The sequence below is a fragment of the Buteo buteo genome, chromosome 20 (assembly GCF_964188355.1).
Source record: "Buteo buteo chromosome 20, bButBut1.hap1.1, whole genome shotgun sequence".
In the NCBI taxonomy this organism is placed as follows: Eukaryota; Metazoa; Chordata; class Aves; order Accipitriformes; family Accipitridae; genus Buteo; species Buteo buteo.
Window position 1 is genome coordinate 17,416,275 of NC_134190.1, and position 15,035 is coordinate 17,431,309.

General features: G+C 38.1%; 1 protein-coding gene across 3 annotated transcripts in view; it reads left to right on the plus strand.

Annotated features, from left to right (window-relative positions):
- Positions 1-15,035, plus strand: part of DROSHA (drosha ribonuclease III) — a 75,755-nt gene that overhangs the window by 47,929 nt on the left and 12,791 nt on the right. For all 3 annotated transcript variants that reach the window (XM_075052329.1, XM_075052328.1, XM_075052327.1), the window contains 7 exons: positions 503-562; positions 2,534-2,633; positions 5,392-5,494; positions 7,968-8,038; positions 9,121-9,165; positions 12,190-12,347; positions 13,190-13,295. In XM_075052329.1, the coding sequence (XP_074908430.1) occupies positions 503-562; positions 2,534-2,633; positions 5,392-5,494; positions 7,968-8,038; positions 9,121-9,165; positions 12,190-12,347; positions 13,190-13,295 (643 nt within the window). The remainder of the gene's footprint in view (positions 1-502; positions 563-2,533; positions 2,634-5,391; positions 5,495-7,967; positions 8,039-9,120; positions 9,166-12,189; positions 12,348-13,189; positions 13,296-15,035) is intronic.

Consider the following 15,035-nt stretch of genomic DNA (forward strand, 5'->3'; position numbering starts at 1 on the left):
GAAAACAGGGCATTTAAAGGTGCTATGAAAAATGAAAGTACTTAACTCCATTGTAGCTCTGCCATACCAACGAATCTGTTGCAGAGTCATCATACCCTGCTGGTGTTGATGTTCAGTATGTACCTTTCCCTAGTTGCATGCACAACACTGAAGACAGGCTGTTTGTTTCAGTCTTCTGGTGCTGTCTGATGGACAAAGAAACCCGACCTCAGTGCCAATCAATGGTACTGTTTCCTTTCTCCATTTATTAAGCTCTGACAGTAGCTCAGAATGGAACATCTGAAAATTTCAAAGGTGGTGGTGTCAGTCCTGAGTTTCAGGATTCAGGTAGTTGTTATTCTGTTTTAGAAACGATTATAACCCAGAGAAGGTGGGGAGGCTGCAAAAATGTCTATCATGGCTGATTAGCAATCAAGTCTGATTTGTTCTGTTTTAATTGTATTGTGTAAATAACCAGCATTTGTTATTTAGATGATAGTAAACCTTAAAATGCCTTTTTCAGGATTAACCACAACGAGCGTTTAGAATTTCTGGGAGATGCTGTGGTGGAGTTCTTAACAAGGTAAATGGGGAATTCTTCAACAGTCCTCACCTTTGTATGTTACTGTCATACCGTTGGGCTTATTAAGCTTTGCAGTGTCTACTTGATGACGGTGTATGTTTGCAGTCCTGCTTGATACTTAGAGCTGCACATCTGCACGCAGCTCTCTTGAAAATTCCTTCAGTACTGATGGTACAACAAGGAAGATTACAAAATGAAAAGCTAGAGTTTGTTTCATGGGGTGCAATTTCAAGTTGATTGGGGTTAGAGATTATTCAGCTACAGACAAGTTGAACATTGTACCCTTTTTTTAAAAGGAAGGGTATTTTTCTTAGCATGCCATTTTTTTTTCCATGAGTTCTTTCTAGTTGCAAGTGAAAAGCATTTATTGGTAATATTGAATGTGTTGCAATTCTTGTATTTCCAGTTATTAGGGCTGTAGCTTCCATAATGTCTGTATGTAAATAAAATAGTTGAGCACAAATCTAATTTATTTAGAAGTAATAACAAAAAAACATGATTCATCAAAAATTGTTCCAGTTTTGGTCTGCTTTGTGTATACTGAAATCAGTGAACAATACAGTGATATTATCAGTTACCTCCATTGGCCTCTCTTACCTGAGTTACTAGAGGCAGGCAGTTGCACAAAGTAAAGATTATAATCCATTTTCAGCTGTTTTGTTCTACTGTTTTTAATAGGGGAGTTGTCTTGTTTACTGTAAAGCTTCTCTTTTAAGCAAGTTTGTTATATGAATAACAAAACTGCCCTTATCTCCATTCTACTACCCATTAGCTACTCAGTATTAAAAGCTATTTGTCTATAAAGGTCTTCAGTGCCCTTAAAACCCATGGCCTTTTCTCTCGTACAACAGTACAGGCTGATAAGATGGAAGACTTGCTGATTAAAATGTCTTGCATTTTTCATTGTCATTGTTCATCAACCATCAGTTGACTTCCTGAGCTAACTTTTGTCTCGAGTCAGAAAAAAACTGAGCTACATTTCTGTTCAATAGAGCATGTAAGCATCTGTTTAAGTCTGAATTTTTTTTCTAATTCTCTTGACTTCAGGTCTCTGCTTTTGTGAATTATGATGCTAGATTAGATTTAGATTGCTCTAAGTTTTATAGCAATTTTTGTCCTTAAATAATCCTGCATCCATCTGCACTTTTTTCCCTGTGTACTGGGTTAATAAAATATTTTAATAATTAGTGCCATCCACTGCTTTATTTGTGGGATGTTGAAAACCCTCTCTGTATTAACTTCTTTCCGACATGGGTTAGGTAGTCATATATGAAGATATTCAGAATCATTTATCTGTTACTCAGATCTTGGTTGGATCACTGAATTACTTTTTTTTGTTTTGTTTCTGTTCTATGAAGTATCTTACTTGCATGATAACAAATATCATTAAAGGCAGTAGAAAGCTTATAATTTTTATTCTTTTTTTTCTGTGGTATTAATGACTTCACATATTTGATAAATACACGTTGTTGAGTTCTGTTCTTTGGCTCCATTAGCACCTGCTAAAGTGCTGTAAGAAACTTGTAAAACAAATACCCTGAGTGGTGGTCCAGCCTGCATCAGTAGTATCATCTTAAAGCACTGCGTACCTGCGGCACAGTTTCTCAAGGCTGATGTTTCCCTTGTGCTTTATTCCTCAGCATCCTCTAGGTGTCAACCTTGCTGAACCCACTGCTGCTGATAACCTTCAGATGATGGAACTGCATGTCATTGCAGGGATTTAAAGATTATGTGCTGCCCAGTAGAGAAACGGCACTCTTCCTCCCCTGCTGCCAATGCTATCCAGTCAAATATTATTGAGCATTGTTTTAATGTTTGTTTCTTTACCTTACTTCAAGCTGAGTTGCCACCTTGGGAAGGGACCTGTGTTACCAGCTAGGATCTGAGGGAAAGGCACAGTTCCCTAGAGACACATGTCCTTCATTTTTAACCAAATGCTGACAGCATCCGATTTGATTTTTGTTTTGCCAGTGTCCACTTGTACTACCTGTTTCCCACTTTGGAGGAAGGAGGATTAGCAACGTACCGCACTGCTATTGTACAGAACCAACACCTGGCCATGTTGGCTAAGGTACAGTTTTATACATCTCTGTATTTGACACCCATAGGTAGGGTACTATTAGTGCGTGGACTGTTTCTTGAGGGATCTGCCTGCTTTGAACATCAGTGTCTTTACTGTGTTTTGTGTACAAGATTTGGGATACAGGAACTCTTTTTAATTTGAAAGTAGATTTTAAAGATGAAGTAGGACTTAGCGTTTTCTCCAAACCATGTTTTTAGGAGGAGCAATTTTTGCAGGCAGAAGGATAAGTTTTAGGATGCTTATGTTGAAGGTGTGTTTATATTTAGCTTTAAATTGCACAGGTAACGAAGTGGGTAGTAGAAATTTAGTGAAGAAAAAGAAACAAATTGGTTGTTTATGAAAGGACTTCCTGATAGAATATATGGGGAAAACATGGCAGCAGGTGGTACAGAAAGTTGGGGGGGGGGGGATAATTTTGTCTGCTCCCTAACCTACACAGTCATTTTCGGATTCACTGTGAAAGACAAATATGTTAAAAAGGCTTTTGGTGAAAAGCTGTATTATCTCATGGGAAAAATTGAGATGCCTCTGAATTTTATTTCATTTAATTCTGTGAATGACAGAGCTTTTTACATTTGTACATGATATTGGAGCACGGGAATATGATACAGAAAGTTGATTAAGTCTCTATTCATAGATAATTTGGTGTTCCCTTATACTTGATTTTGCTAGCATGTTTTTTAAAAAAGTCTGAGACTTACTGATGTAATGTATTAAGCTGTGCATGCACGCATGCGTGCAAACATGTCCCCTGTGTACTGCTGATGGTTTTCAAGTGCTCTTTTAATCTTCTCTGTTCATATTCACGCAGTAATTTAAACAAGCATATCCAGTCTTGAGATTTTGGCAAAAACTGCGTGATTTCCAACATGTCATCTTTTTGCTCATTTCTCAGGAGAGGCATAGGGTAGGCAGTGAACACAATAATTTTTCTCTAAAGCTTTCTTTAATGATTTAGTTAAGCATGAATTGATTGAAATGTTTCAAATCAGGGGTTTGTTTACAAATATGGTATTGAACTGCCTGACATTTGAATTCATGTTACTATTTTAAAACCTGCATCAGGATAGCTCGTATATTCTTAATGTCTGCTCACAATCTTTAAAATTGTACATGGACAATTTAAAAAAAAATTATTGCGACATTTTTTAAACTGTATTTATTTATATTAGATAAAACTGTAAATATTAGATATCTGTTGTACATTCCTGACTTACCAACTTACCCTTCTTTCCTCTCGTATATCTTATACAATGTTCCTGGTTTCATCCCCTTTAATTATCCCCTGCAGTGTCATGTTGCATTCAGTTTATTTACTCAATGTAATTCTCAGCTCATCAATTTGTCTCCTGTGTGTGGAATGCTGTTTTAATTGAGGATCAAACAATACATTTCTGTAGCTTCTAAGGGACATTGTAGCAGAAATTTTAAAAATAATCTGAAACGTGTTGTGATCAAAAAATGAGAAGCAAAACACATGCAAAAAAAGTTGAATGCAAGCTCTGAAAATGGAGATAAGCCATGAAACACGCCAACACCCAAACAACACCTGTTAACATGAACAAATGACAATAAACTGTAATAAGTTTAAATTAGATATAAAACAATTGATGTTCCACTTTTAATGTTGATTCTAAAGAGTGCTCCCTGCACTTTATGAAGTGTGATGGAACATTGTAAGTGGTAATTCCCTGTGTTCTGGAGCAGCGAATAGGCTCTCATTCATTGAAAATGGAAGACTCCTTTTTTTGAATTGAAAGGTGTCTAAACCACACACCTCAAACAACTTAGTCTCCACTTTTGCCTCTTAAATATACTCCAGGAGGATGAAGTTGAAAGTTAATGAAAAATTAGTCAGTAGAAACTTAAATCCAGTTGGGAAGAACCTATTCTCATCCAAACTTTGCAAGATGCACAAATCTATTCTTTAAAAATCTCAATAATGGTTTTGTGTCAAAAAGATGAATATGTAAAGAGAATCTAGTAGCTCTTGCCTGCATTTCTATAGCAGAATTATCATATATAAGATATCTGACTCACTACCTGAGATTCTGACTGACAAGCAGAACTATGGTTTAGGCAACAGATGAATGTTAATGATGCACGTTTGAAAGGAAAAAGAAAGCTAGGTGGCACTGCGGGTTAAAATATCGGTCTCCTGCTCGCGGTGCCCAGAGGCTTTTGTTACTACCACCTGTTGGCACTCTTAGAGGAAAAAGACAGATGCTCAATGGATTGTGTCTACCAAAGTCCCTGTTCCTCACCGTTCTACTTTATCTTCTTCTTATAGGCAAAATCTTTTCCTCAGTGTTAACTCTCCTCCCTTTGAATGTTCCTTTGGCATTTCTGAAGGCAAATCACATGAGGGCAAACTACCAGCGAGAAACACAGCACATTGCACCATCCAGCCGGTATCAGGCTATTTTTCTGTCACACCCTCAGCCCTCCTCTTGAACTCATTCCTAAATCTCACTAGTAACATGTTTTGATCTGGCTTCCCTTGACAATTTGGTTTGATAATTCCTAGCTTTCCCATGCTATCACACTCTAGTTGCTTGCCTCTGATAAACAAATATGAAGTCTTCTAATTTTAGCCTATGTCTGAACTGAAACTATGGAGAAAAGCCTTAAAGTTCCCTCAGACCCAGATGCTGCATAATAATAGTGTAACTGAACTCTAGTGACTAGAACTGGCACTCTTGTACTTCTAAAGCCGTGGTTTTAACTCTTTGCACATATTCTGCAGAAGCTGGAACTAGATCGATTTATGCTTTATGCTCATGGTCCAGACCTTTGCAGGGAATCGGATCTCCGCCATGCCATGGCCAACTGCTTTGAAGCCCTAATAGGTAAAGTGTGTGTATTCGTGTGTGCAGACAGTTAAGTTTTAATATGTCTACATGCCGTGTTGTCTGTGATGGAGGAGACATGGGTCTGTGTTGAGTACTGTTAGTAAGGGTAGGCGATAGTAAAGCTTCTTAAATCTTCCTCACCTCTTCCTATCTCCTGCACATATGCTGCATGTATAACATACGTGTGCAGTATTACAAAGAAAATCTCATCTATATCCTGCCATTTCACATCATTGCGGTGTAGCGCTTCTGTCCGTCACCGCAGAACTCCACCTCTCCTGCGCCACCGTGGCCTGCCACCTGCAGTCATCTGGGGGGAGTAGTTCAGTCACCATGGCCTGGCAGGAAAAGTACATGTTCGCTGCTTCCAATAGTTCTTGCAGAGGCCTGAAAAATGTGGAGTCCCGTTTCAGCCCTGAATTTTAAACTCTGCAGCTTGCTTTCTGAATGCAGCAGGCACTGCCAACCAAGTCACCAGCCCGCTTCCTCTGTGCCCTGCTAACCTTCTGCTATGAATTAAACATGACATTTGCCAAGTAAATATTTTTTGGGCTTTGTATTTTCCTTACAAATAAAAAGCATGGTAATATGCCATGGCTGGTGTAATAAACCTACCAAAACCCTCTAGCTGAGGATGAAGGGGAGTTGTGTCAAATTTGCTGTTGGGCACTAAGATGCTGATTAGTGACTGGCTGCGCTAGTCGATAAGTTTATGTTGGAGAAGAAATCAGGGCTGCCTGACCATGGTGACCAAATAAGCAGGAAGGTGGAAATCTGATCTGTTACATCCACACGAGCTCTATTTTAAATAGCATGTTTTATAAAACTTCACTTGTTTGAATACACAAAGCAAGCTAAATCTCACTGATTTGGCTTCATATTAATCCAAACGTACTGTACATGATATTAGCTATGGGAATGGTTTAGCCCTGATCCAGGTCTTTACATGCTACACAAGCTCCTAAAGCATTTTGTCCTGCTTTGAAAAATAGATCATAGTTGGCTTAGTTGTCAGCAGTTCTGTGCATTCTGCCTTGGGCCAAATTGCATTTCATCTTATCAAGAAATAAGAGTTTTCTTTTTAACTCTATTTTGCTTTCCGTGAGTGCTTTGATCTTTAATTTAAAAATAAAAAAACAAACAGAAAAGGAACACTAGATATGTATCTGTGGCTTTGTTCATATACTTCAGCTTGTCTAGGATGTAATGATGAGGATGATTTGGCAAGCATTGTGATTCACTAAGAGAGCAGGCTTGCTGTTTAACCTCCAATACAAAGTGGTTCACAAAGTTAATTGAGCAATAAGATTTTGTCAGGGCCATAGGTAAAATCTGGGAGCTTGTTAAGGGACTATAAAAGTATATGTGGGGTCCGGAGCTCCTAACTGAGAACCTTTCTAAAAGTCTGGTGCTTCTTCCCTGTGATGAAAGTAATAACCAAAAGTATAAGTAGGCTGCCTAGGACCTGTTTGAAATTCTGTGCTCTCATAATATGCCTCTAGCAAGATAGTCTTACAAACCTCCAAACTGTTCTCCAAAGAATCCAAAGAAAGTAGTTGACTTAGAGAGGAATTAAAAGGAAAGAGAGAGGGAAAGACACAGCAAGGCAAACCATGTTCTCCCTGTGTGTGGGAACATTGACTTCCTTTCTCTGTGTTCTTCATGTGGCTATGTATTCCCTTTGCTTTTATATGGATGTGCTTACAAGAACTAGTTTGAGGTTTTTAGAAGCCTTCCTGTAAAGAGTATCAAAGGACAAAATGTTGCTACTGAATTTATAAAGTGCCTGTGCAGATACAGAGTGTATATGGTACACCCAAACAATATAGTATGCTAGCACAAGTTTTGCAGAGGTTGTTACTAAAGGGCACGTGGAGGGCTACTGAGGGCTGTATATGCAGTTTGGGGGGAAAGAGGGAAAAAAAAAAAAAAGCATCATAATCTCCAGAAACTGAGAGATGCAGAGGTGCAGTTTCCAGTTCAGACAATGTATTATTGTGATACTGGGGAGACACTGAGGTTTGGAATAGTCCTGATGCATAGTTTATATGCCAAATGTAATGTTGTTGAAAGTACAGAATAAATGACAATTATTTGCTAGCTATTGAAATGTATTTTATGGCTTTCATTATCTATGTATATGGTATAGTTAGCTGTTTACTGGAAACTACTTTTAGAAATAGATTGCTTCTGGTCTAATTTGTTTAAACTTTGCTCTTTAGGTGTATCATTTTCTATCACTGATTTAACTATCGCAGGTTTTTCTGTGCATTTTATGACCATTGATTTATTTTGGTGTTTAACATGCTTTAAATTTCTTAGAAAATTAGGAATTACTACAGAAAGCATGCTTTCAAAAAATAAATGTATTGGACATGAAGAAGGCAGAGATCTTTGACTTCCCTGTGCTTAGTAATTTTCTAAGTATTAATGCATTATTGACCTTTGACGTATTGGTCCCTTCATATAGGAGCTGTTTATCTAGAGGGGAGCCTAGAAGAAGCAAAACAATTATTTGGACGTTTACTTTTCAATGACAAGGTATTTATGTATTTATATAATTTGATTTCCATTTTAAAAATAACTGAAGACGTGCTTTCTTGTCCATTGTTTTACGTGAGAATCACAAATGAACAGGTATACACCTGTTGTACTTAGTTCCTGGAAACTGAATGTAGCATAGCATCTTTAGGACAGCAAGCTGCACTGGTTCTGGTAAAAAAGTTAGGGTGTTTCCTCAGGTGTGCTGTTGGTTGGTTGGCTTAGGTAGGGAAGGGCGGGTGGCGTGGGAAACCTGCAGACTTCCATTCAAGGTGCTGCTCTTAACAACAGAGATGGGTGCTGTGGATCCAGGCAGCATGCTTTGGGGAAATGATGCACATGTAGAATGACTATTCCTGTTTCATCAGTTAAATCATCCTACTCCTATAAGTTTTAAACATATCTTTGAAAAAAAAATACAGGGGATTTCATCCAGCATTTACCCAATTGCATAACTAAAGTCTGATCCATTCTTGCATACTGTGTCTTACATCACTGTTAGTTGGAATTTTTCCCATATAATGCCTAAGGAAAGTAACCTGCAACAATACACATGGCAGTGGTGAGGGGATGAATTATACAGTATTCTCTTTCTTGAAAGTCTCCAAGTCTGTGAAATGACAAAGCTTATTAGAAATAAAAGTATTGTGAAGCCTGTCGTAACTCAGTGTTTTTGCTGCTCAGCGCCTGTAGTGAAGAAAACCTATATGAAATAGGAGAAAATAAGTGTTCATTTTTTTCTTTAGTCCTTGCCTTTGGTGAAATCAAACTTGCTATTGAGGAGTACTTGCAAATAAAGTTAGTCCTGAGGCTTAAACAAATCTTTTTCTTCCTTTAACCACTTTTTATTTGGTTCAAGGATTTTTCCACCTCTTTGACACAAGCTAATTGGGAGAACTACAGGCAGTTTGAACAGCAAATACACGATTTTAAAAATTAGTTTGCCAGCACTATTGAATTTGCAATAAGCAGAGTCAGCATCTGAAATAGTTCGGTATTTCAAGTAATGACATTTTATTTAGTACTGTGGAATTTGTTAAATGACTCCCTTGAGCATTAAAGGCATCTCTCAATGTTTGCAGGACCTGCGGGATGTATGGCTTAATTATCCACTACACCCATTGCAAGTAAGTGTATCCCTTTCTGTAATAAATTTCACAGCTCTGTTTTACTTTCAGGGATGCTTTTCCATAGGTTTTCATTGTAATGACATCTCAGAAAAAAGTAGCCAAAGGAGTATATATATTTGCCTTTGTGTTTGCTTTTGGGGTTGTTTTTTTTTCTTTTCTTTTAATAAATAATGAGGTTTTGCCTCTCTGAGGATTAATCGTTCACCTTTCCTTTGCTCATGTTTGATATATAACCGCACTTATACGATAAATCTAGTGAGAGGTAACATTTTGGTGGCTTCTTGTTCATCTTCTCGAAGTTGGGGAAAAGGGTATAAAAACAATTTATGTACCTATTTTGTTAACCTGAAATTAAGACTGAAACCTTAATAGTAGGGAGGTATATTAGTTGAATGGAATAAGAGCGTGATTCTGATTTTCTGATTTTTTTTGTGTGTGTGTGTGCAATGATAACATGGTTCTTTTGGTGGTTCCAGTAGCTTTAATACTAAGTAAACACTGGAATTATGAAGGCTAGTTTATCCTCCGTGTATTGAAGGATACAAGTTCACGAGTTGTTAGTTTACAAGGCTGGAGGCTGGGAGAATGGTTTCCCAGTCATTGTTCCCTGACTGAATTCTAGGGGAGACCTAGAGCAAGTCACAGAGCCTCTCTGCACTGTAGCTCCTTGTCTTCACAGCAAACATGGTAGCATTTTCCAAGTGTGCAGGGGTGCTGCAAGAATAGCTGTATTCAAATTGTCATCCAGTCAGATAGTAAGGTTTTCAGGGTCATATGAACATCTGAGAGGTTTCTTTTGTCCATCCAAATCTCTGATGTTTTGTGCAGTTGGTTTGACTCCTTTGAAACTTTTTGTGAGCACACCCTCCCAGCAGAAGGTCACTTTAAGGTCTCCATCTGAAATGTCTCATATATTTGTATGGAGTTTGTAATGGATACATAGACAAAATCTTCTGCAACAAATCAGTGCACATGAAGTGTTTTTATGACCAACTCTCTGTGAGTGAAAGTAGAAAAGAGTCTTAATGGGAAGATAAACTTTTGAGATTCAGCACCATCTATCCTGCATGGTGGCACAAGCTCCCAAGAAAATTCTTCTTACTCTGGATTTCTTTCTTTTCTCTTACTTTATTTTATTTTAACCTTTTTATCTCTGCTTGCACAAAGAAGGCTTGAACTCTGCTTAGAGATTGGAGACAGTCAATGTATGCAGCTTAATGTTTCTTGCTACTACCTTAACTTGTGTGATGAAAATTTATTTTCTTCCATGTCCCAGAAGCCATCCTAGCTCTCTGCTTGCCACTAGGGGAAACACAGGCTTCTCAGGTTAGCCTTTAGGCACAGCTAGCCTGAAAAATGGCATTTTAAAAATTATTAAAATTTCACCATAACAATATGACAAATGAGATGCCAATTTAAAAAAAAAAAAAAAAAGGCTCTGCGTAAGATATACAGAACTGAAGGGCTGTAACCCTGTTATTTGGCAGTAGTCAAGTCAGTAGAAATAGTGATGAAAAAAATAATTAGTGGTCACCGGGATAAATGTGGTCTCTTTAGAAAGAGTCAAAATGTAAAGACAAGTCCTCCCTCACAAATGAGTAAGAGAATTTAGAGGAGACAAAAACACATGTGATGATGCACATGATAGTGTCTGCTGGGTTTCCTAACAGGCTGTTGGAAAGGCACTCAAAAAAGGCTTATAAAAATGTGTTTCAAAAAAAAAAAAAGAAGGAATTAAAAAAGCCCAAGCAACCCCAGTGCATAATGTCAGTCCTTACAAGATTTAAAGGAATGGCTGAAACATAAGAAATGGAGAACAGGAGTGAAATGACCACATCTCACAAGAGATGGAGACTACTGGCAGATTTCCCTGGGGATCTTTGCTGAAGTACAGGCTGTTCGCATCAACAGCTTAGGGATGAGGATGAGCAGTGAGGTGGCAGTTTGTTGACAATACCAAATTATTCAGGGTAGCAGGGACAACAGCAGGCTGAAGAATTGCAGTCTGATTGTGAGAATGTGAGAGTGACTATGGAGTAAAAAAGCAGATAAAATTCTGTGTAGATAAATATAAAGGCCTGTGCATGAGGAAGCAAAAAGCAGTCTTAGCTCCACATGCAGCTGAGCTCCAAACTGACCATTATCACCCAAGCATGGGATTTTGGTGCTGGGATATGTAGTTCCATGAAAATGTCAGCTGAAAGCTCAGTAGTGTTTAAGGAAAAAGACAAACTGAATGTAATCAATTAATAGAAAAGAGACAGGCAAAAAGCCCAAAAAAAGATCTTAACGCCACTTTAAAAAACTGTGGCTGTTCTTACTTTTCCTTCAGGCATCCTCATCTGGATGATTCTTCCTTTAAGGCATTGCTATACAAGAGAGATGCCCGGAGTGGCTGGGGGAAATGTTTCAGCCGTTTCCCAGCTCCAGAAAGCCATTTAACAGTATCACCACATCAAGGACATCAGACAAGAAAATGATAAGAAAAGATACTGACCCAAAGTGATAGTTTTAATTTTCTTGTGTTATTGTGCCCTTTTGAATTTTGTATACTAAGTATTTGTTCTTGATTTTTTGATACTGAAGGAAAGTGGGAGAAACAGATTTGGGGTTTGTCTCATCTTGACATGCTGTTAGTCTGCCAGTCCTATTCTAATAATTTTTTAATCTGTTGCTCAGTTGCAAACAATGTGATAATATTAGAAGACTCCACCACGTACAATTGTATGTTTTATGAAAATAAGTAGTCCATGCTATCCACATGTAGAGACAGGACCATATAAGCAATGTGTTATAAGTGCCTCAGCTGTTAAAAAAGCATACATCAGAGCTCACATCTTCTTTGAGTGGTAATTATCCAAGACAAAAAGCCAGAGGAGACATGGTTTTCTCAGTTCAGCTGTCCAGAGAATTACTTGTTTAGTGTATTCTTTGCCCTTGGTTTACAGAAGGCTTGCTTTTCTCTGAGAAGTTCTGAAACAGTGTCTGTATGTCATTATTTGCACTTCATTTTATTTACAGCTGCAGGAGTCCAATACTGACAGGCAACTCATTGAGACCTCTCCAGTTCTTCAAAAGCTTACAGAGTTTGAGGAGGCAATTGGAGTCATCTTTACTCATGTTCGGCTTCTAGCACGCGCGTTCACTCTGAGGACAGTAGGCTTTAACCATCTGACTCTGTGAGTACACAGCAAGAGTCCTCATGTAGCTCTGTTGGTCCTTCTCTTAGTAACCCAGATTGCTTTATTTGGAAACAAACTCTAGATGTTATATCTGTTCTCCAGAAGAGAATAGGGTAGCTATGTTCACAAGTCTATCCTGTCTCTGACAGTAGTCAGTAGTGGATACCTTGGGAAAGACTATAGAAGATGTTAGAGCCATCCCGGTGGTTCTTCTGAGCTTCCTGCATCATTGATATTTGCACATCACTCCTGAGACAGTAGCAAAACATACTTGGAGTCGCATTTGGGCAGAGGAAAGAAGTAAAATCATGCTCTTCGGTCCAAATGCGGCCCTTGTGTTCTGTGGCGTGTAGAGCTGCCAGGCCCCGTTGTAAAGCAAACAGTAGAACCATACCAGTGGTTACAGAGTCCAGGATCTCCCATGAGTTTAAACCTGATCCTTTTATTTCTTGTGAATGGACAGACCTTTTTCTCTATTGAAGTTGTTGCATTCATTAGTTCATTTTCTTATAAGAAGTTGCAGGGAGAGACCTTATCCCATTACAAACTTGACGTCAACTGCTCTTCTCCTTCCATTAGTCCCAGATCTGTGATCTAATAATTGTGTTTATATGTAGCTGCCCTGATTTGCTTTCTCCCTGAATGTTGGTGTTACAACAGTAATGAACTGTGTTTTCATCTCACCTGGTTAACACTGGAAAATTGTCTTAAATGCGTTTGGAAATGAGCGAGGCTCACTTTCAGATCACTCTTTATTTTAATTTGTGCGTGCATGCTGGTTTTGTTTTTTCCTTCCTGAGTGCTTATTGATTTTGCTCCATTGATGTCTCATTTTTCAGAGGCCACAACCAGAGGATGGAATTCCTGGGTGACTCCATAATGCAGTTGGTAGCCACAGAGTATTTATTCATACATTTCCCCGATCATCATGAAGGGCACTTAACGGTAAGACTGCCATCAATCATGCTCTCCAGAAGAGCAAGAGTGGGATGGAGACTGAAATTATGGGAGCAGCTAGTGAATTATTCTGGATTTGATTAATAAAAGAAGTCTCAGCAACCACTGCTCTTTAATAAGGCTTTGTTAATTTTAAGTCATGAGCACTGCAATGAATAGGAAATGGTGATTTATGAGCTCAGTGCAATAATTTTTGTTCTGTCTGTGAAATGGATCAATAATTTTAAGGATGTCAGTGATGAAATTGAGAGATAAGACTAGTTCTTGTTTAAAGATGGGTGTCTTAAACCATTTATTTAAATAGGCACATCACATGACGTTTTTTTTATTCATGACTTCCAGTCTGTTGAACCTGCAACCAGGCAGGGTTATGCTTCCTGATAAGAAGTTTTTAAAATTTATTTTAGTCTGGTTTTCCTGTTGTCTTCAATCTGGAGTTCCTGTGGTAGCTTTTGAATTTAATTTTACTGTTGTTATAGTCATCTGTTGTTGATTACTGTAGCCTTTCAGCTTCTCTAACCTGGGCTCTGAACCACCTAGTTTGGGGATCTTTCAGCAATTTATGGTACTTTAAACATAGGGTGGTAGTATATGTAGTTTTCCTGATTGATTCCTGTAGTACTGCAGCTAGGCAGCTGTGGCTTTGTGAAGAATAAATTTTCTTAGACTTACTAAATTTTTCTTAGTTTTCAAGTCTTGAGTAGAATAAAAAAAGCAATACATGTATCAGGAATATGAATCGAGTCTTCTAGTTAAAATTAGGAAGTAGCACTGTAAGTTTCTTAGCCACTTGGAGTGGTTTTCACAAATCAATAAAGGGATAGCAATGCTAAGTCTCTAGCAGGCAATGTGTTTTCAAGAATATACTTCTTGGGCCTTTTGTGCTAAAGCTGCTTATAAGAAAATAAGTACTGCTCTGACTAAAAAGTAATATTAATTTTTCTTCACCAGTTCTTAAGCTTCATTTACATTCATATGGATTCTTCTGCACCATTCAGGAGACAGAGTAGATAAAGCCTGAACTTTTGAAGTAAAAGTTAAAAGGGGAAGAGATTTTTAATATTCTTCATAGAAACAATAACATAAGGCAGCAATCCAAGACTTGTGGGTTTTTTTGCTTTGTAGGTGACTTTTAAGAATGTAGGCATCAGTGTTGTTACAGTAAGATAAATCTTTCTAGAACTATTTGGCAGGGAGGATATGAAGTGTTGCTACTAATGGGTGTAAATACACAGACCAATGATCAGAATGTCTCCATGTTGCGTAATTTAATGATTAGTGTGTTGGCAACTAGAACAAGTTGTACAGCCCAAGTTCGTAGGGGAAACTATAAAGAGCAGAACGCATGCTGAAGACACATAGAGATATGGAGAAGTAGGCAACGTCGAGAATAAAATTTCAATTCTGGGGATGTGCATGCAGTGAAAAAGAAAGTTGTCTTAGAATGTTTTTAAATTTGCGGACAAATTAAATGAAACTTGTGAGAAAGGAGGCTGATGATGTGGGATCTGAAGAGAAACAGCAAACCCAGAGTTCCTTCTGTCATCTGGGAACATACTTACATTCAAAATAGTAACAGAACATCAGCTGAATGGTGTCTGTAGTGTTGAGGACAGTTTTGGTCAAGGATGGGAGGATTCTACTTGACTGGGAATGCAGTGGCTTGCCAGTAGTGTAGTGATTACTTGTGGAGAGATGTCTGTAAATTAACTACGTTTAAGAAAAAGA